Source organism: Fundulus heteroclitus, chromosome 23, assembly GCF_011125445.2.
Source record: "Fundulus heteroclitus isolate FHET01 chromosome 23, MU-UCD_Fhet_4.1, whole genome shotgun sequence".
In the NCBI taxonomy this organism is placed as follows: Eukaryota; Metazoa; Chordata; class Actinopteri; order Cyprinodontiformes; family Fundulidae; genus Fundulus; species Fundulus heteroclitus.
Window position 1 is genome coordinate 12,178,570 of NC_046383.1, and position 21,318 is coordinate 12,199,887.

General features: G+C 38.7%; 1 protein-coding gene across 15 annotated transcripts in view; it reads right to left on the reverse strand.

Annotated features, from left to right (window-relative positions):
- Window positions 1-21,318, reverse strand: part of prom1a (prominin 1a) — a 130,634-nt gene that overhangs the window by 84,191 nt on the left and 25,125 nt on the right. For 12 of the 15 annotated variants that reach the window (XM_036126931.1, XM_036126932.1, XM_021320636.2 and 9 more), the window contains exons 2-4: window positions 11,371-11,429; window positions 10,726-10,752; window positions 5,428-5,633 (exon numbers count right to left, since the gene is read on the reverse strand). In XM_036126931.1, coding sequence (XP_035982824.1) covers window positions 5,428-5,633; window positions 10,726-10,752; window positions 11,371-11,429 — 292 coding nt within the window. The remainder of the gene's footprint in view (window positions 1-5,427; window positions 5,634-10,725; window positions 10,753-11,370; window positions 11,430-21,318) is intronic. The other 3 variants (XM_036126925.1, XM_036126930.1, XM_036126927.1) reach the window with 1 other exon arrangement.

A 21,318-nucleotide genomic window follows, 5' to 3' on the forward strand; every position in this document is an offset into this window, starting at 1 on the left:
CTGGATGGCCCCGTACAGCTGAGGACAAGTTTTTACATTCCCAAGTGTCCGCCTGGATTTGAGGTCACTACTTTGGCTAAAATATCTGCACTATCTTTAATTAGACCCATCTGATTATCATAATAAGCATGATTACTAAGCCTGTATTTTGACTGACCTTTTTTTTAATTACTGTCGGACACCCAGTAACTGAAATAGATTGTTGAAGTGTATGCCTGGTAAAAGCATGAGCAGGGCTCCTCCAGTTCATAGCATTTTTCTTATAAATCCATGCACGGGTCAAATGGCTCATGCTGTTCTTTTAATAATTCATCGTGTAGTATTAGTATAGCTGGCAGGAAAAAAATCAGTGTGTCATATCAGTGTAATGCACATGCATGAGAGCACAGATGTGATATGTTAAGCGCATCTGCACATTCTGCAGCAAAATATGAGCGCTGGCCTTTATCCATACGCACACATATTATGAAAACATTACAATGGTCACTTCTCACTTGAAATGTTTCAGTTTGAAGTTATAAATCTTAAAACATTACAGCAACGGACGTCTAGGCTTCAGATATGTTTAAATCTGCAACAGCCAACATGTAATGAAGCTAATAATGCACATTTATTATTGCCGCGTCAATCGTTTCTGCAGGCTGCAAATCTGATTTTAATTAGTTGTTGACTGTGACGGATGATGACAAGCAAATGACGTTTCCGCTGCTGCTCTCACGTTCATATTGCTGTGCTGGACTCATAGATGTGTTTACAAGGCAAAATAAATGCCAAGTACTGCAGGCCTGTTTATCAATATGAATGTATGCTTTTAGATTATAATAAAACAAGTGCGCTGAAATTCAACATTTTGATAATGTAATTTTTAAGGAATTAGCATTTTGCAGATATGCTGATTGATTGACAAATCTTTCATATGACTTTTCACCAAATATCCAAAACTAATTTGTTGCCTTTAACAAACAGAAATAAAATGAGAAATATGGATAAAAAATGGAGCCTCACACTAGCTGTACTATACATAAATGTCACCGCTCCCTCTACTAGTTGTAGTAAAAGCAGGACAACGTGCATTTACTGCATCCCATTTATGTGTGTAAATCAAACACCTCCAGCACTCTTTTAATGTGGTGAATGTGACTCATTCATCCTCTGTTTATACTCCAAACTAACCGAGAGGCTCTCTGACATTCAACCATCTCACCTTGTTCTGATTTTAGGTTTGTTTCTTAACAGCTGGATATTTTTTTTATTTTTTATGTCGAGGTTCATTAAAAGAGCTGCCAGTTTTAAATAAAAAATAATATTATGCTGTAGAGCCCTATTTTAGCAGGGATCATTTAAAAATATATGTGTTGCTTTACTTCTTACTGTTAAATCAACTATAAATGCTAAGAGGACGTCACCTAACCGGCAAACTGAAAGCTGGACGGTGCTTTTATGCCTGGTTCTGGATTCACCCACAGGAGTGCATTCCAGCCAAGTGAGACCAGATTGAAGCCTTCAAATAGAGATGAAAGAAGAGGGACTGAGAATGTGTCTCTGCTCTGTTTCCTCAAACACCCAGTCGGTCGTACCTGGTTCTGGTTCTACTGGAGGTTTCTTCCTGTTAAAGGGAGTTTTCCTCTCTGCTGTTGCTACATGGATGCTCAGTATGAGGGATTGCTTACAAAATCAAAGAAGCAATGTCAGCGATTGTCCAATGTGGCTCCATGCTCATCCAGGAGGAGTGAATGCTGCACGTCATGCATGACTCCATGCAACCTGCAGGTTTTTCCTTAGATAGAAAACGTTTTAACCAATTTGAACAATAAACTGAACTTGACTGTGTTGTGTCCGTTTCTCCAACCTAAACACGGCCATCTAAATCCTGTCCCCTCACAGTACAGTAGTTGAACCCCTTGAGAAAAAAAGTTCTGCCTCGACATTATGTCGAGAATAAAGCATGGAGACCCTCAAAGACAGCGCTGAGAGAAGAAAATGACCTGATTGGAAGCATACAGGCTACCTCCTTCCTTACTAACTGCATTGATCATGGCGAACGCTGACGCACTTTCACTTTGGCTAAAAAGAGTCCACTCCAATTAAATGTTTTGTAGACCCCTGGCCCAACATAGACCAGGGGTCTACGTTGGCCGGAAATACGCAGACACAGTTGCGCAGAACCGAATGCCGAATGAAGCCAGATTACCCGGTGAAAACCCACACATACACAGGAAGAACATGTAACTCCATGCAGGGTTCGAACCCAGGACCTTCTGACTGCAGCGCATCAGCACCAGTCATTTGAAGCCCAGAGAAAACACGACTCTATCGTTATTTTCGAACGCGGAAGTAACTATGGGTCCAACTTCCGTTTTTTTGTGCGGCACTTTAGTTTCAGCGCCGCCGCTTCCCTAGGCCAAACAACATTAGCTTGACTGAAATGATAAACTGTCAATGCAACATTTCCAAAAATTGCAGAGTGATCGAAATGGCCGGTCAGTGCCACAACCTCAAACTACATGACTGAGTGGAAGAAATGAAGAAGTGGCCTCATATAACGGACGAGAACATGTTTAACCATTTTGTGTCGTCACTTGGTGCGAACGGCTCTGCTATGTGACTTTACCGAGCCGAACCTCCACAGTGGAAAAGTTGGCGCCATGTTAATAAATAGCAACATGGATGACCAGGTATCTGTGAAGGCTGAGGTCTGTTCAACCGGCTCTACCGAGACGGCCGGAGCGCTCTTGTGTTGCGGCTCCAGGGGAAGTCCTTCAGTCATGAAGCGGTGATCTTATGGAAGGTAGGCTAATGAATCGTCTGATTCAGAAACATACTAGCTGTTGCCTCGTTGTGATTAGATTGCTGATCAGTTAAATTGACAAAGATAGCAGTGCTATGTTTAGGCTTGAAGTGTGAAATCGTACCAATCTGATGTGTGGTCTCAAAACTCTTGATGCAACTTGTCACGTTAAAATGTAAGTTAGCTTTAAAATGAAGCTGTAACTTTATTTCTAGTTTATTTTTTTAGAGTATCAGTATTAAAGGAAGTAGGGAGCCTCACATCCACAGCTGTACACGGTCGATGATTAAAACACTCCTTCTCCACATTAACCTTTCTTTTTTATGCCTCTAACTGTACAAACGCTCTTCCTCGTAATCATAATGATAAGAAATTTGGTACGAAGTGGCTGCATGAATCGCTTTTTAGCCAGCTAAACAGTGACAGGAATTGACCAACCGGAAGTCTCACACAAAAAAACGTCAACTCGCTGTCTCCGTATTTCCGTTGAAAATAAGGCGGATAAACAGATTGGCTGTGGATGAAGCAGCAACCTTCTACCTGGGAAACAACAGCGCTGACTACAATGCATTCCGGGTGTAACTTCAGTGGCTTTTTTATTTTCAGTAAGTTCATTAATGACAAAATTCAAAGAGGAAATATAATTTTTTTTTTTACACGAAGAAGGGATCTTCGGAAATTGCTAGAAAAACTCTTCAACTATGCTCAACTGCGCAAAACAAAGTATGAAGGCAATTTTGTTCTGTACTCTTTTCCTCTTAAGTTCCCAACCTTACCTGGCTGCTGTCTTCCCCTTAATCTGATTTGAACACTTCTTGGGAAATAAAAGTCACCACTGCTACTCCTATGAGCCTGGCTGACAGCTTTCTTGTGACAGTGAAAAGCAGTCAGCGCCTGGGCTCCGCGCCTCTCTCAGCTTGTAATTGCTTCATTAGAGCTTCTGCTGCACCTCTGCCTTGTAGCTTGGGAGATGTAATAAGAGCGGAGAAGTAGCTCGCAGACTCCTCTGTCTAGGCTGCTGGGTTATTGCTGTGGAATTTCTTATAACATTAAGACAGAAAGTCAAAGAAAGGAAATCAAATCAAGTAAACTCCTGGAATCCTTCACTGAAGCACAAGCAGTAAATAGAGCTCTCAGTCTTTAGATTAAAGATACATTTCAAGCTGCTATGGAGACTGCTAAGCAAAGCAAAAGAAAAAAAAAACAAAGAAGAAGAAAAAAACCAAGGAGCAGATACACAAAGTGCTAATTGTTTGCAAACTTTGGTTTGTGTCTGTTTCTAATTCTGCTGAAAATAGATGTAAAGTCTGATTTCTACTAAAGACGGATCTCCCAAACAAGCGGGCCACTCCGTTGATGCAATGTAGGAGAAAAAACACCCAGGTTTATGAATGTTTACACAAATTTAGCTGGTTTTACAAATAAAGAACATGTAAAGTCTGTCTCATATGTTGAATTGTATAAATTTTGTATTGAAAAAATTTGTCTAAATGGAGATAAAAATTATTTTATTTCTTCTTTTTGTTGCGCATCTTCGGTGAGGCCCGCAGAGAAACTCATATGTTGCGCTGAGGGCGGGATAACGACGGGACGAAGAGACGGAGTAGATAAAGGTTTTTGTTTTCAAACCCTCGTCAAGTATGCCGTAATCGAAAACAAAAACCTTTATCTACTCAATAAGTGAAAAAATAAATGAATGTACTCATGTACAACAGTTCCTTTTTATTCTGGAAAAACTATCATCTGATTAGAAGGATTCAGTAAAATTTCAACGTACCCCTGACCCTAAACTCAAGGTTGTATGAAAAACATGCTTTATTTTGAGCAAGGAATTCAAACTGAGGATGAATGAACAAAAACAGAAAATCGTGTAAGACAACAGCCTTCGTATCTTTAGTTTTCTAATTAAGACCGGCCCTGAACATCTAAAGCTGAGACATGCTCAGTTACACCAGCCTACGAAACCTCTGAAGGCTTATCAGAACTCCGGCTAAGAAAAGCTGCAGATAGTGAAAACGTCCGACATTACAACCCAAACTAGCAATAAACCAAATAAACTAGTTCTTATTAGCTGTGACGTCTGCAGTCACATCCGAGAACGTTATCACTACAAAACAGAAATGTAGACACGTCAGAGAAAGCAGCAATAAGATGAAGGGCTCTACTGCTGGTGTTAAACATCGGGAAAAACTGAACAGAATCAAGAGATGAAATGGTAAGACACACGAATGCATTTCATATTTTAAGGTATATTGATGTTTTGTAGGTATCTGGGATCTGTTGGGATTATAAATGTATGTTGACATGACAGAGGATTCTTAATGGTGATAGGAAGAATCCCCCGTAGGATATTGAGACCAGAGCTTAGGCTGAACACAAGTATGAAGGGTGCTGCCACACAGAATCTCCAGTAATACTTTACTAAATATAGCAAACAACATGGGGGGGATGGTGAAGGCTGATGGCTGAGTGTTTGACCAGAGGAGGAGTGTGTCTGTGCAGAAACATAATTATGAGCACAATGCTGCCGAAGCGGGGGCGGTTTGCATGAAGTCAAATATGCATGCATTCAAATATTCAAATGAGAACATGCATTCCTATCAGCGTGTTTCTGTTGTTTCGGCATCTGTCACACTCACGTGATGACCAGCGAGGTAGAGAAGAGTAATGTTCCCAGCAGGCCGCGCCGGCAGTCCGCGTTTTTCCTCTGGCGTTGGTGCATCTCGCCGCCGCAGTTGTCACAGCAGCGACACATGCAGAAGAAGAGCCCCACGATTGGCATGAGAACGGCAAAGAGCAGGCCCACCGCTGCACATATGAGGAAGCCTATCTCATAGTAGATGGCCTGGGGTCAGTGGAGGAAGAACGAGAGGGGAAAATGATGAGAATTAGGAGAAATGAAGAGTGAAAGGAGATTAAAAATAAGATGCGTTGGGTTGGCGGAGTTTGGAGGTGAGGGAGAGAAGAAAGGAGAGATTAATGAAGGCAAAAAGGAGGAGAAGGAAGGACACACAAGGAGGGCAAGGATAAAATGAGCAACAAATCTAAAAATATCTGTAAGGTCCCAGGGCAGTGAAAAGACACACACATAAACCATGAACACAATGCATGACATTTAAATATTCCACGCTACTTTGATTCATGTTTTTTTTATTACATCATTTACAGAAACAAATGCCAAAAACTCTAAAATGATAGGATGGAAAAATGGTCTTCACTCTATGATAAATAGAGTTAAATTGTAATGGAAAAAACTAAAATGCTGCTAAAATAAATTAAAGAGGCACTAATTAATTATTTTCACCCTTATTCGTTCTGATTGGTGATCAGCAGGGCAATTACAGAAAAAAATGTTTTTTTTTTCTACATCATCATAATTAAGAATTAACATCATCAACCAAGATTGGTACAAAAATTATTTTAGTTTAATAAAGCAGATAAGAATTAGGGCGACATACCCAAAACATAATGTAAATTGTAAATAAATAATTCCTTCCTTCTCTGATGAAAGACAACTATAAAATAACCTGAAGCTCATTTCTTCCTCTTTTATGACTCATAGTCCTTTTATGTATTGTAGTCCTTTAAATAAACAGAATAGGCAACTCTCACATCAAAGAAAACTGAAAATCAAAATTAGCTTGGAAAAGCCTGGTCAGTGCATCTCCATTAGAGAGCCCTCAGGAAGTCTGCATATAATTTAAACAATTGGAATCAGAAGAATAGCTTCATACAGTATTGGTGGCGAAGGAGGAATCTGACCAATCCGAGGTAGCCAGCATGGCTGTATTTAATTGTAATGAAGCGCAAAGGCTGCATTTCTGATGAAGAATCTGTCTGAATAAGAACTGATAAAAAAGCAGAAAAATTGTGATTATAAAACAGATTTTTTTTCTTTAAACAACACAAGTTCTCCTGAAACTGAGATGATTGTCTGTTTAAGTGAGATTCAACCGTTAACTAAATGAGCTGCCACAGACAAAGGTTTAATCAGTGATATCATTATTAAGCCACAGAAATCAACAGGCATGAAAAAAAAACTGTTTCTTCTACTAGTGGAAGATTTCTGTCTTTATTATAAATGGATTTTTGTAAATTTGTTAAAAACTTTTGACTTTTCATTTTGAGGCTGAGCTCAAAACCTTAAAAAATATATATTGAATGAATTGAAGACTGTATTACTACTAAACCTAGATTGGTTTTGAACAAATTATATGCACTTGAAGACTTTAGAAAGTTTCAGTACCAGAATTTAGAGCAGTTATTCAGGTTTATAACCTATATTTAAGTCATTAATAATGCAAGTAACATTTATTTCCAAAGAATTCAGTATCTTGACCTCCATTTGTATAGTTTCTTATTAAGAGCCTTTTTAGAAAGTTTTATTTTCACCAATCTCAGCTTAATTAGGCTTGTGATGGTGGTTTGTGGTGGTGGTGGTGGTGTGTGTGTGTGTGTGTGTGGGGGGGGGGGGGTTCTCATGGTATGCAAACCCTGATAGCAAAAATATAAAATATACACCAGTTAAATTAAGTTTCATCAATCAATCAATGAGTGTTTGTTTAATTTCTGAGGGTGAGACAAAGTGCTTCAGGTAGGACAAATAGGAGACAGTAAAAGCAGCAACAAAATAAAACAACTGAAAAGGAATAATAAACTAAGCAAGACTAAAGATTGAAAAGAAAAAAATTAAAGACGCGTGGTTGACAGTGGTGTTGTTTGTTGGAAGGATGCTAAAAATTTAGCAGCTTTTGTGCAGAATATGACCAATTCTAAATAGGTCCTTGACTGAAGAGTGTAAGTGTCATTCTTGAGTTGAACTGTAAATTGTTTTATGTGTTTCTGGTGCCTCATGGCCAGGTCTCCCTCGAAAAAGAGATTTTATCTCAAGGGACTTCCTGGTAAAATGAAAAAAATATATCACTTTTTTTAAAGGAGTTTAAACCACATAAATCCTGTGACAGAAAACATTTTAGTGATTTGTGAAACCACTGCTTGTTTTTAATCCTGGGGAAAATTTTAAAATCAGAAAACAGTGTACACCCAGTACAGTTTTAATCTTACTACACAGTAGGGGAGGAGCGATGCTGTTGTATTTTACCGTCTATGTTAAGGATTCTGTCCTGTCTCTAGCTGGTCACCTAGGAAGCAGAAATATCGCTCCACACAAAGCCTCAGTAATCCTGGAATCCAACTCAATATCATTAATATTCCCGTTGACTAAACTGCCGGTGCTGAAATTTCCTGTGCAGATCTTCTGCCGTATGCTTTAACACTTCCAAAAAAAAAGTCTGCCCCTTAAAACCTGCATTCATCAAAGGATTTGCAGTTTGGTAATCCAGGAAATGTAACTTTGTAGCGCGGTGTTTTGTGGCTGCATAGCGTGAAAAGATCACAGTGTTGCTCTCAGTGGTCTTTGAATGACTGAACAGGTCTTTTCTCTGATTTGCACTAATCTTAACCCCGTCTTTTCCATGGGTGTGCAGCTTTTTTAGCATGAATGTGGAAAAGTAGCTTCTGAAGTTGGCTGAGGAATATTCTATTGTTCTCTATTAAACATATTTGTGACAGAGGCCCTCTAGTTTTATAGCTATCATCCATGAATTAAAACTGGGAAGCTTTTTAGTTGCCTGTATTTAGAAAGATGTGGAAAAGTATGTGTCGGATCTGAAGCTATAAAAGTGTGGAGGATTCCAGAATCAAGCCTGGCTGAAAGGAGATCGGACAGTACTAATGCTGGAAGGCAGAGCAGGAGAAAAGGACGTGAGGCGTAAGTGAGTTTAAATGTATGTGAGTCATTTAAATGCCCCAATGTCAACCTGCTGTAGGGGAGACTGTAGAAATTTAAATGCCCACGTTGTCATTGTGCTTCTAGGCCCTGCTTGTTATTGGGTGACTCTCCACAAAAAAGGTCAACCGATATATGTTTGTTTCTTTCCCTCAAATCTCCCAGAGTGCCCGCAGCTTTGACTATTTTTGGAGCACAGCGTTGTCTTGGCAAAAGCCCAAAATAAAGAAGGTGTCCTTCTAATAACAACAAAGGGGATGATGGCTTGGCACCATGTCTGACCGATTAGGATGTTGTAAGTTTGATTAAATCTGATGCCAGCAGCAGGCATTAGACATGCAAAGAACCCGCCTGGTGACTCTAAGCGTAATAAGTTTAAGTCATTAGTTGAGATACACCATGTTTTGAGTCAGCTGATTGAGAAGGCTTTTATTTCATAGATTTTTTTTTTTTACTGTAGCTTGATTTGTTGCATAGGTACCTGATCAATGGGCCAATTACATTGAATATTCCTCATTTTTTGAAGGTGGGTAAGCAAATAAATATTTTTGCCCCAACCACACTTATGACTTCAAATCACATCTCAAAACCCAGTTATTCAAAGTAGCTTTTCCATAGGATGACTTTTTGTATATGTCTGTGTTTTTAAAAATTGTTTTGTAAAGCATCTTTGAGTGTCCAAAATATTGTTATTATTATTATAACTGAAAAAAAAAATCCTTTTTAGTTCTTGTGGAGGTTCCTCCTGCCATTCTTCAGTAACTGGCTGGGGGACCTTTTATGGTGCAACACCAGGAAGTGCAGGAATCCATCAGGCTGCTGGAAGCAGGGGACTTGACTCTGGAGGAGCAACCAAGGACCTCTTTATTCTTCTGATTGGAAACATCTTAGTGTCACGCTTTTTTAGTTTTAACAGTGGTCTTGCAGTTTTGTGCTTGCCTGAATTAGTTACTTAGGTTAATTTTAGCTGGTTGTCTTTGTGTGCTCCGCCTTCCCCCTCGTTTCTTGTAGGCGAGCCATTGTGTTGATATTCCCCTGTGTGTTCAGCTTTGTTTGTTATCCTCAGTTATGTCCTGATGCATCTCAATAATCCAGGTGGGAAAAAAGGGAGGGGTTCTTCATAGTTAAACGTTTAGTGCTCTGATGGCAGCCTATTTTTCCCAGGGGGCTGAGTGATGCTTTCAGTAACTGCACTGTGAGAGGGGAACAGTTGGACATGGAGGCCTCCACCCGTTTAACGACGGGAGTTTTCTCTTCAGAAAAATGGCTCCTTTACTCCTCTTTCAAGTCAGCATTCTTCCCAATCCAGAATGAGAACATCTTCAACCCTGAAAGTGACCGCTGGCCTGCAGATGCGTGTAAACCACCAAACCTTGGCCTGATGAAGAGCAACATCATCAGGTCTTCTAACCCATCCATGAACCTGTTACAGAGCAGGAGAGCTCCTTCAGGGAAAGGCCGCTACACCCCATGTGGACAGTTTTTTCATTCTTTTAAGTAGTCCGTTATTTTTTTATGCATGAGCACATTTTTTAAATGTACTTTGGAATCTGAGTATGCTATTTTTAAAACATGTACGGTACTTTTTAACTTTTTATTAAAAAAAACAGCTCTGCTACCATTGACCAGTCAGTCTGACAGTCATGTAAATATACTGAATTGAGTAACATTCTCCTGCTTTGATAACAAAACACTAACTGTGCCGTAATCGACGCTGCTTCAGAGAAAAAAAAGAAACATTCAGGCTTGTCAACATGCAACTCTTTTAAAACTGAAGGTCTGAATCCAACGAGAAAGGGGAATAAAAGAACAATTCAGATCACCATGTTTGGTTTTCCAGCATGCATTGTTGTTCTTTCTGGGATCTAAAAAGCATTTCTCCATCTGAGAACATGCTTTCAATGGAGAAGGGAATAACAAAACTGAGGAATGAGGTTGGAGGAAATGGGAGAGCAGCATGAAAGTCACAGGGCTGCACAACTAATCCCTGACGCTTCTGTAATTTATCAAATAACAGTTTAGAGTCATTATACTGTTTGAAACAAGTGGAAATGACTTTCTGAGCTGCAGCTGTGCAGCCCTGGTGACCAGCAGAGGCCTGGTTAGACTGAATATGGGTTGGACACTAAGTCCAGAGTGCAGACTTTACCTGCAGGGTCAGCATTATATTCTCTGGCTGAGGGGAGCCAGACGAGATGAAGAGGACATGCAGAAGACACGGGCAATGCGGCATCATAGAAAGAGCAAAGCCACAAGACATAAACATGTGATGAAACAGGCCAATAGAAAGAAAAGCTCAAAGCAGGCATGCAAAAACACTGTTGCATATTGTAACAGAACCCATAGACGGTACAAAAGGCAGTTCTTTGTTTATGTAAATGCTACTATTTTAGAACGCAAACCAAATTAATGTAATTAATATTTACATGTATGGAGACATTGCACCCAAAAATATATATTTACTTCTGTTTACCAGAAAAAGGCTGTGTTACCTGAGCTAAAAAAATAGGTTTATAGAGTATATTACAACTATTAATTACAGTTAAATAGTATGAGAGCAGGCATCATAGTGGTCATGCTAAAACATGTTCCTGCTCCTTAAACACTTGATACTATCTATGAGATACATTTGTTTGTATTTATTTACAGTATGGAAAAATTCAGATTCAGATTCAGACAAACTTTAATGATCCCAGGGGGAAATTACTTTTGTTACATGCTCCAGAATACACAAAAAATATTTAGATGAAGTAACAGTGTCATAAAACAATAAAAAAAATACAAACTCTCTCACCTTTTGATATTCTGTTTGAATGGCTCCAAACTTGTCCTTTGCCAGTTTGACAATGAGATCTGCAGTGACAGAGAGAAAAATGAAAAAAGGTTAAAATAATTGATATGATGAGTCCCTTGGCTACGTACAAGAGAGAGCTCAACAATCTATTGCTTTTCACCAACTTAAGACAATTTGTATTGTGCTATAAAATGAGATGGTTTGACTATTTGATCAGGATGCCCTCTGGACATCTTCCAAGAACGTCCCACTCAGAGGAGACCCCGGGGAAGAACTTGTTGGGACTATATATATATATATATATATATATATATATATATATATATATATATATATATATATATATATACATATATAGATAGATAGATAGATAGATAGATAGATAGATAGATAGATAGATAGATAGATAGATAGATAGATAGGTAGATTTTTCTATTTGTGTTGAAATTATATATATATATATATATATATATATAGTAGACAAAAAATAATTAGACATTTTAGAAGTTATTGCAGGATGATGGAGGAATTTCTATTCTCAAAATCCCCCCCCCCCTCCACAAAATTTTATGAAACAATATTTGTTAATATATAATACTTATATGGCTATGTTTCTGTTTCCAAATGGCACATTGGAGGGGGAAAATAAAAAACGAAGGGACCACAGATGGTTATGGTACAGACGTTGGTCATCACAATTTATAAAATATGCAACAGGTGTTAAATAGTTAGTTATTACAGCAGCATACTGTGCTTTGTTCTAAGCAAATATACGTGATAGGTATGACTAAGCAGTAGGCGAGATGAAACAGAAGACACACAAGAAAAAGGAACAGGGAAAGATTGTGAAAGTATCCAGAGAAAACCAAGAAACGGATCAGAGGTTGTAGTGACACCTAAAATACACATTCAGCATAATCCGTTTGTAAGAATAACTCACGAGTGAAGGGAGAAAATCTTTGTCCCCTTCTTGCACTGCACTGATTATTGGGTTCGACTGGACCGACATTCACAACCCAAACAGCCATTTATGTCCCCAGCTGAATAAATTAAGTGTTTTTTTTTTTTTACTAAAAAAACCCACTTAAAATTACTGGAAATGGAAAATTCAGGAAATGTGTTGTCATATTAAAAGAACCACCCCCTTACTTCTATTTCTATGATTCAAGATAAATAAAAACAGAAGACTTTTAGAAAATGAGGATGGGGATAATTTTGTCTCAGTTGATATTTGTGACAAATTCTCTTGAAGAAAAACAGTTTTAAACCTGATGACAAAAATAAAAGAAGATCTATAGAAATATTACTGGTATTATCAAGTCCCATTTAGCTGTGGGAATTTATTTCAATTAGTTCATGAAAAAAACAAAAGACTGCTCAAATCTGCAGACGTAATTTTATCTATTTTCAAAAACATTAGTTTGATCCTTATCATTTTAGCCAAAGTTATTAGAAGGATCAAAGAGCCACTAGTTGCTCCGGAGCCACAGGTTGCAGACCCATGGCTTAGACACAACTGTTACAGTCCAAATACCAAGATTTACTCCAGCTTCATCAGAAGTAAGTAAATCAGTGAGTAAATGTTTAATGGAAATTTCATCTTTAATCTTCTCTACAATCCAAAGTAGCAGACAAGCAGAGTTTTAGTTTGTTCCCTCTGGTTCATGCAAGCATCATACTTCATTAAAATCATAAAGTCTGTGACGCCTGCTGACAATAATAAGTGAGATTTGCTTTTGGATCTTTGCTGCTGTGCAAACATGGGCTGAAGTAAAAAACAAAACAAAAAAAAACATAAAGTCAGATAAAAGCTCAAAACAGATCAACTGCATTCGATCCGACTGTAAAACAAGAAAAGCCACAGAAAGCCTCAGAAAATACAGAAATAAAGGTTTCACCCATCAAACTCTCTGCTTCTGTTCTCTTCAATATATCTACACCTGGAGACAACGACGACAGCGACAGCAACACTTTCTAAAGAGAATACAAGTTTTCCTTTATCTGCAGTGCGGTGTTTCTTTTTCCTGAAGGTAGGGTACAGAACATGCTGTTACAGATTCCTTTTAATTGACCAAAGAATAAACCTCTGAACTGTACGTCTGCTCAAAGAATTTTCTTATATATAAATAAAATTGTACCTCAGGCTTAAGTTTCACCCAGCTGTTATGGATGCATAAGAAAACACCTTATCTTTTCAGTAAGTTGGATCTAATTGCCCCCACTGCAGCACCTGTTAAGGCAGAATTAATTGATCTCGTCTTTTTCTTCTATAGTTCGGCCCAGTGTAACTGTATGTGCCTTACTCAACAGAAGTTCACTTGTGTCCTTACTGTTATCCAACATCTGAGAAATGGGATGTTCTTTCTCGATTAAATTTTCCCACCAAGATCAGAAACACAACCCCACTTTCTAGGTCAGTTTGTCCGCGTGTTCTGGGTCGGGTGCTTCGCCCCAAAATGCCTTCCGGCCGTCACTATTGTGCATTTCTGGGTGAAGTGCCACATGATCCAGCCTGTCCATGGGGGGAAAAAAGTACAGTGAGGTAAGTGTGTGTGTTTCCATCCTGAGCTTGGGGTTAGGGTGTGTTTTCTATCCCATCATCCTGTAGAGCACACAAACGGTAACCTTTGGATTGTAGTAAACCAGAGATACACTGGAAACATCTAACATTGGAGAAAATAGGGCTTACGGGTCAGAAGGTTTCTGTAAATGCCAAGGTGTGGTCAAATGGTATTATATCAGCTCAAACATAGAAGAAAGGGATCAGTAAGATGTTACAGGCTATGACTCAGATAACACACTACACCCTTCATTTTTATAAAAGAAGGAGCGAGTATCCATGAACCTTTTTTTGTGCAGCTGGAGCTCCGATGCTGGTCATTCATCAGTTATTAATGTTTAGTTAACTAAGTAATTATTGAAATAATTTCCATTGGGTTTTGGGATCATTTCATTTGACTAACAATCATAAAAATAAAATCTAGATGATTTGATTCAGGGTCAGGAAAAAAATGGGTTACAAAGCTGTGGCGCAACAACTGTTTTTACCAATTAATTGATGGCAACATTGTTCCGGCATGACCTAATTTAGATGCGCTATTAGAGGTAAGCCAGCCTATTGAATGGCCAATAAAAATGCCAGATATTTTCCTAAAATTTTTTTTAAACAAATGTAAGACAAAGCAAATGAATCCACATGAATTTCTTTGGCATCCAGCTAAAATTTTAACTTTTTTTTCGCATTTGCCATTCGGCAGCTGGAAGCAGAGCACTGCAATAGAACAGCATAGAGATGCAATCATCTCTATGTGCCACTATGAAGTCCGAACGACATCTACATTTAAAAGGCACAACTATATGGTTGAAACATTCCTGCTTTACTTTTACTAAAATCTGCTTGTCCGATGTGAATCCGCGACGTTCCTTTTTGGTGGAGAAGCAGGAAACCCAGGTGTTTTTTAATGGCACATAAATCATGCACAGTCTTAATAGCAAATTCATTTCAAAATGGTAATACTGTGTGGAATATAGTCACGAAAACCTTTAAACTGATAAGTGTTCCACCTCTGGTAAATTCATTTCAAAATATGGATCCGGGTTAATCACTCGTTGGCCGCCTTTCCTGCTCCTCCTCTCCACTAGTCGCCCCTCTTGCAGAGTACTTTTTTTTTTTCCTTGTGGTACCTGAGAGATAAATTTTCCAGATGGGGGAAGCAGAGCATCTCTCCACTCCTGGATTCTGAAAAAACAAAACCTGTCATTGTTGTTTTTCTTCTGCTGCTCCTGTTTTTCTTTATCTGCTGTGTTTCTGCTGCCACTTTGACTCAGGGTTATGTTGTCCCTGTTGTCTTTCACAGTGGATGTGAGTGGGTCAGTGGACTAAACCGTATGACTTAGCAGCGTTTCCAGTCACGAAAATGAGTGTATTGATTCTCTTATAAATGCTTCTGTTAGTGAAAAACCATGTGTTAAACCCAGGGTGATTTAGAAGACGGGAAGAAATCTGTTATTTCTAATGATTTGAAATATAAGAGATGTACATAGTGACTGACAATACAGCAGAAACCATGAAGAGGCAAAAGTGAACATTATGTAATAGATCGACCTGTTTTTATGCAACGTACAAGGATGTGACTTTGTACTGATTGAAGCAAAAACTTTAAATATTTCCATCCCTGTCCAGTCTGCAAATGTTTCTTTATGTTGCAAAAGCAAGTTTACAAGCTGCAGAAGTTTGTAGTTAGGGTTTCCCAATATGTCAGCAGCACATGCTGGTCAACGCAGGTTTCAAAACGCCTGTTTCTTCAGCAACATGTCAAATTTACCGTTAGCTCAACAGAGAGTAAAGTCCCTCAGGACAAAAAATTAAAAAAAATTCTGTCAAATTCTTGTTGAAAGAAATTCTAAAATCATCTAAATTAGGCCATTAAAGTGCAATGCAACTGGAACGATGCTGGTAATGATATTAAAAAAAAAAACACACATTTATTTAGTTTTAATCTGAATTGTGATTATTTAATGGAAAGAAAGATACCAAATATTCAAAAACTGTAGTTGCAGTTAAAGCTGTAAATCTAGTTACCATCAGCAGAGGATATTTTCAGTCAAAGCAAAAAAAAAAAAAAAAATCCATCCTTGCTCAGTCACGTTTCAATACTGGCTTCCTTTAATCTTAAAGGAAAATGCTAGACTCCGAGGTTTCCATGAAAAAAATCTTACTTTATGTCAAATCTACATCTAGATGAACCTAGAGGATCACTTCCACTGAATTCTCGCTGGCTAGCAGGAGTATAGCTTCATGGGAAGATGTCAGTGAAAGCAGATTAGAGGTGCAGGAGGTAAACCTAGAGGCTCGTTTTCTAGCCCAACGGTTCTGGAAGAGACCAGCTTGGAAAGAGACAGGAGGAGAGGAATGCAGAAGGGAACCAAAAAGAACCAATCTCTGCTCAAACACTGTCAGTCCGGATAATGATGTCTCCAATTTCAAAATGAATATATATATAAAAAAAAAAAAACAGATGTTATTAAAAGGAAATCTGTGCAATAACATGAGAGCCCCAGAGAGCAGTGATAAACAGCAGAAATGAAGGCAATACTAAAAGAATGAAACAGCCAGAGGAAGGCCAGGAGAGGAAAAATAAGAGAGAAGTCCATCTAGGGAAAAGATGTTACGAAATTGAATCCATCCTTGGATTGTTAAGTGGTGTCTAATTCTCATGGAGGAAAAAAAAATCTCACTTAAGGCTCGTTTCCACCCACATTCCTCCTCTCTTCACTCTTTACGCCAGTGCACATTATTACAAAAAGCACGTTAATGTATGTGTCAGGACGCACTGGCCTCAACAAACCTGCCACATGGATGACGGACCCACGCTTCCGCAGTCAGTCCTGACTCTCTGCAGACTGCTTGCTACTTTCCCCTTGGAAAAATGCACACATCCAGGCTGAAGTGGTGCATTAATGTAAATGTCATTCAGGAGCTTTAAATAAAGTCACGGCAGAGATCTCCCAGCCGAGTTATCGAAGCTTTAAAGGCTGCTTAAGATAAAGCAGAACCTGGCAAGATGAATCTTTTATCAGTTTTTTTCACTAGAAGGGAGTCACCCACCCAGAGGATTCCCGCAGCTCCTCATCTGTCTGCTCCTCACGGTTGGAGCAGCAGTGGAAAAAATGTGGACAACCGTTGGAAAGCCGAGCATAACGAGCATGCCCAACTCGGCCTCGGACCAAAGCTTTAATCTCACCAGGCGGGGCTTTTTAATCTTGCAGTTTTGATATCACGTTCATATTTGATCCAAGAACTTTTGAATAAAACATGGAGTTTGCTGGTTTATTGAACAGTCATGCAATCTAAATATCTTAGGTGATCTCAGGTACAACCCAAAAAAGCTAGATAAAAAAGATCAGTTTAGACCGGAATTTTAATTTATTCCCAATAACATTTTAGTGCTTAATCACCAGTTTTGATTTTATTGCTGGTGAGTGAAACAGAATCAACGTTATCAGTTTATAGCATTTAATTATTCATGATAAATGTCAAGTTTCTGACCTGGTTTGTTATTTACAAAAATATTTTCTTCTTTTTTTGCTACTCTTTAAATGTTTCTATGAAGTTTTGACAAGCTATCATTGTTGTGTTGCTGTTAAATTAAAGCTTTGATTACAATGCAATCATCACAAATTATGCTGATGGCTTTAACAACATAACATTTAGAACACCATAATCTTCTTCATCTAGACAAAGGAAACTGAATTCTTTGCAATCAAACAGTACGTCATGTGAAGCAGAACAACTTTATGATAAATGCATATCCTCTGAGCCATGTTAGCATATGCTAGGGAAAGGAAAACCCATCATGAAAACTAAACTGACTGATCCTGCCGGGACGTCTGACTGGGTGTCTGAGGATAAAAATGAGATCAGTGTCACGGATGAACTCATCTGTCAGAAGTAATAAGACTGCAGCTTGACGTAATAAATAAAATAAACAGCAGCTTCATCAGTGCAGCGACTGCCGGGATTTTATTAGTGACACACAGAGAATGAAAAGCCAATCAACCAAAAGCTTTTGGTGGAAAACAAAAGAAACATTAATTCGCTGCTGCGTTGCATCAGGACCAGAATCAAGTCAATGAGTGTTTTTCTCCTCCTTATTTAGACCAAAGCTAATCTATTATATTACCTGAAGTCATTAGAGGGGAAAAAGAAAACATTGCATCTATCTACAGGGATGCATCTTTTGTTCGGTATTTAAATTAAATGCAGCATGCTGTCTCAACCAGAGATTTTAGAAACCAAACATGGAGCGCTGCTTTGTTGTTGTTTGGATCCATCTACAGCACCAGGTGTGGCGTGTTTTTTATATTTAATCATTCACATCAGAAGAACTCGTTGCAGTGTATGATGGAAAAATGACACTTTCTCAGTGACAGATGAGAGATTGTTGTTTCTCCTTTGATACCTGAAGAAGTTGAGCGTTAACAAAAGCCATCGGATACGGGACGTTTCTAGGAGATTGATGCTTATTCCATTTCAGAACCTGCTCTTCTGTGTGTTGTGTGCGTATCAGAGATCATTTCCCCACTGGAATACCCAATTCTGTCCATGTTAAAGCTTTTTAGCAGTTGGTTTGACAGAAACTTGGAGAATTTGGAAATAACTCTTTATCTTTATTGTTCCATCGACTGTGCATCAGTATCACTATTATTTTTTTTTAAATTATCATTAAAATAGTCCCACAGCAAGATGCTACCACCACCATGTTTGACACTTGTTTGACACAGATCACATCAAATGTTGCTAAACCCAAATAACCCAAGCTAATTTTAACCTTACCACACCTAATCTTTGTAACATACTGTATTACCATAAGACCTTTATCCAGACGACATCTGAATTGTCAATATAGGGACCTTTATGTCAATTTTGGTGCAAGCCTCTCTCTCGGTCAGCATCCTCTCAGCCAATTATCCTGTGAAATTGGCTGTACTGTAAATATGGGGCACTGGTGTTGCAGCAGCTTAGAAAAGAATATCGAGGGTAGCAGCTGAGGTGAAAACAACAGCAATACACCTGCAGAATGAAGCAAAATGAGAAGCAAAGATGACCACAACACGGTTGGTTTCCAGCTGATGGCTAACTTGAGCCTCGGTTACACCCAATTTGTTCCTTAACGTTTTAACAAACTTTTTCAATTTAAGGATGACAGGTTTTTTTCCCCCCAAGAACTTGGCACAATGGTGAAACACCCAATAACTTGTACTTGCATGCAGCTGAATACAAATTTTAAATGTTATTTCTCAGATAAATTGATTATCTGAGAATATGTGCTTGTTGGACATTTCTCCAAATATTAGTCCCAATATCGATCTATCCATCAATTCCCTTTCCTCAGATTGGGGGGTCAACCCTGGACCAGACGGGATATATACTGTAAAGTCATTCTAGCAAGTTCTGAGTATTCCCTGGGGTCTCCTTCCAATAGAACACGTCACATTTAACTTATTCTGAATAACAACACAAGCTACATGCTAAGACAAGAGTGATGCACTTTAAATAAAATTAATAGAGAGGAGGACAGAATATGTTGGAGAAAGAAAAACGACAAGTGCAGAAGGACAAAATGAAACAGCAGAGGGGAGTAAACACCTAGTGAGCAGCAGAGGTGGACACACAGATGGTGGGGAGAAATGGATTTAAAGAACACAAAAAAGGTGCGTGGTAATACCGTGGAGAGCAAAAGTTTGTGTCCCTCGAGATGCTGCAGTACAGAGGATTTAATGTTGCACTGCAGTTTTCCTAATCCTTGTAACCTTTGCAGAAAAAAAGGCTGGGAATAAAAACTGCGATAAACTTCCTCCAACAGGCTCCAGCCAAATCAGCGAAGCTGTAACATTTTCCAGTTAAGCTGCGGCCGTCGTGTGTGACAACATGCATCGCTAACAGGCTTATTAAGAAATGCATTTATAAAGTAAGCCCGGCCATGAGAGACTTGATTCAGCTCTGCTCTGCTTGTAAGGCGAGCAGCGCAACAAAGAGCCCAGCCAGTAGGACGCTGTCGCCATGCTTTCTCATAAAGATATCAGAGGATGCACACATACACAGCAAGGAAGAGATTTATGACCACAATTATATTTTGCAGAAGTTGTACCATTAACGCAGACATGGAACTTTGCATGGTATTTTTTTACTGTTTCATTCCTGAGTCAAGGGAATTACATTTTTTATTCAAAAGCTGCTACAATTATTGTTCCTAATGAGCAAGGGATCGCACAAGTGCATATGTGTAAAGATGTTGGTCATACTAATCTGTTTTCAAACGTAGAAAACTGATCGCTGTTATGCTTAAGAGCAGATTTAGAGCTGTAATGTTGGATGTTTTGCTTTGGTATACATTTTCAACAGTCAGAAGGAAACATGAGAGTTAGCAAATGTGCTCTTTGTGCCAAATGCCTATTGGACATGTCCTTATGGAGGTTCACCAGCAACAATCTGGAGGTCATTTCTGACGACCACACATTAAATTACTAGTTTTGGCTACAAAAAAACAAAATCACCATTAAATGTTGCCTTATTTCACCGCAGAGTAAGTATTTTCCAACTAACATGGCTATGACAGTTGCCCTGCAGAAAAAGAGTGTGGGCAAAAGAAGAGCGTGAACATTTTACAACGTTTGTGCAAAGGCGTTCAAAATCCCAAAAAGAAACATATTAGCCACTCATGTATAAACACCAAAAACATTTTTTTTTTCACTTTCTGCAGCAAATCGAATGTAGAATATGAGCAGAAAAATGGAACAACTGCTGCAGATATTTGTTTATAATTAGTTTTTCTTATTTCTGCTGTTTATTTTGCTTAGATAACAAATCAGAACATGTTGCATCATTAAGAAATTCCCCGGCTTTTAAGACAAAACCCATGGGTTAGTGAAATTTTATTTTTTTACAAGCTGTATAATTTCCAATGAAAAAACATGCAAAACTTGTTATTCTACAGCTTTGAAGTGACCAAGTTACAGGGACACACAAACTGAAAACTGCAGAACATCTTTAGCAGGAGGTCTATGCAGCAGCGTTATAAGCGCATTGTTCATATGAACCAGAACCCATCAAGCAAACTACCAGCAACCCTGTTCACAAAATTTAGGTTTCAGATACCGAAACACATCGAGTAGAAAGCCTAAGTGATAGATTTCTGAAACGCTGAGATGTCTTCTGTCTCCTATAGAAGCTGTCTGCATTCCTGTGATCTCACAAACGAGGCTTTTCTCACAGCAGTGCTCGGGGTGTCAATAGAAAAAAAAAAGTGCTAAAAGCATTCAAGGAGCAGGTCTTCATCCTTCTACCTGTTGCTATGCAACAGGATATTCACTTTTGGATAATAGCGTTGGCATTCCTGTGTTTTACGAGAAAGTTCAACCCGTACAGCAGGTGGTGGCGAAACGGTG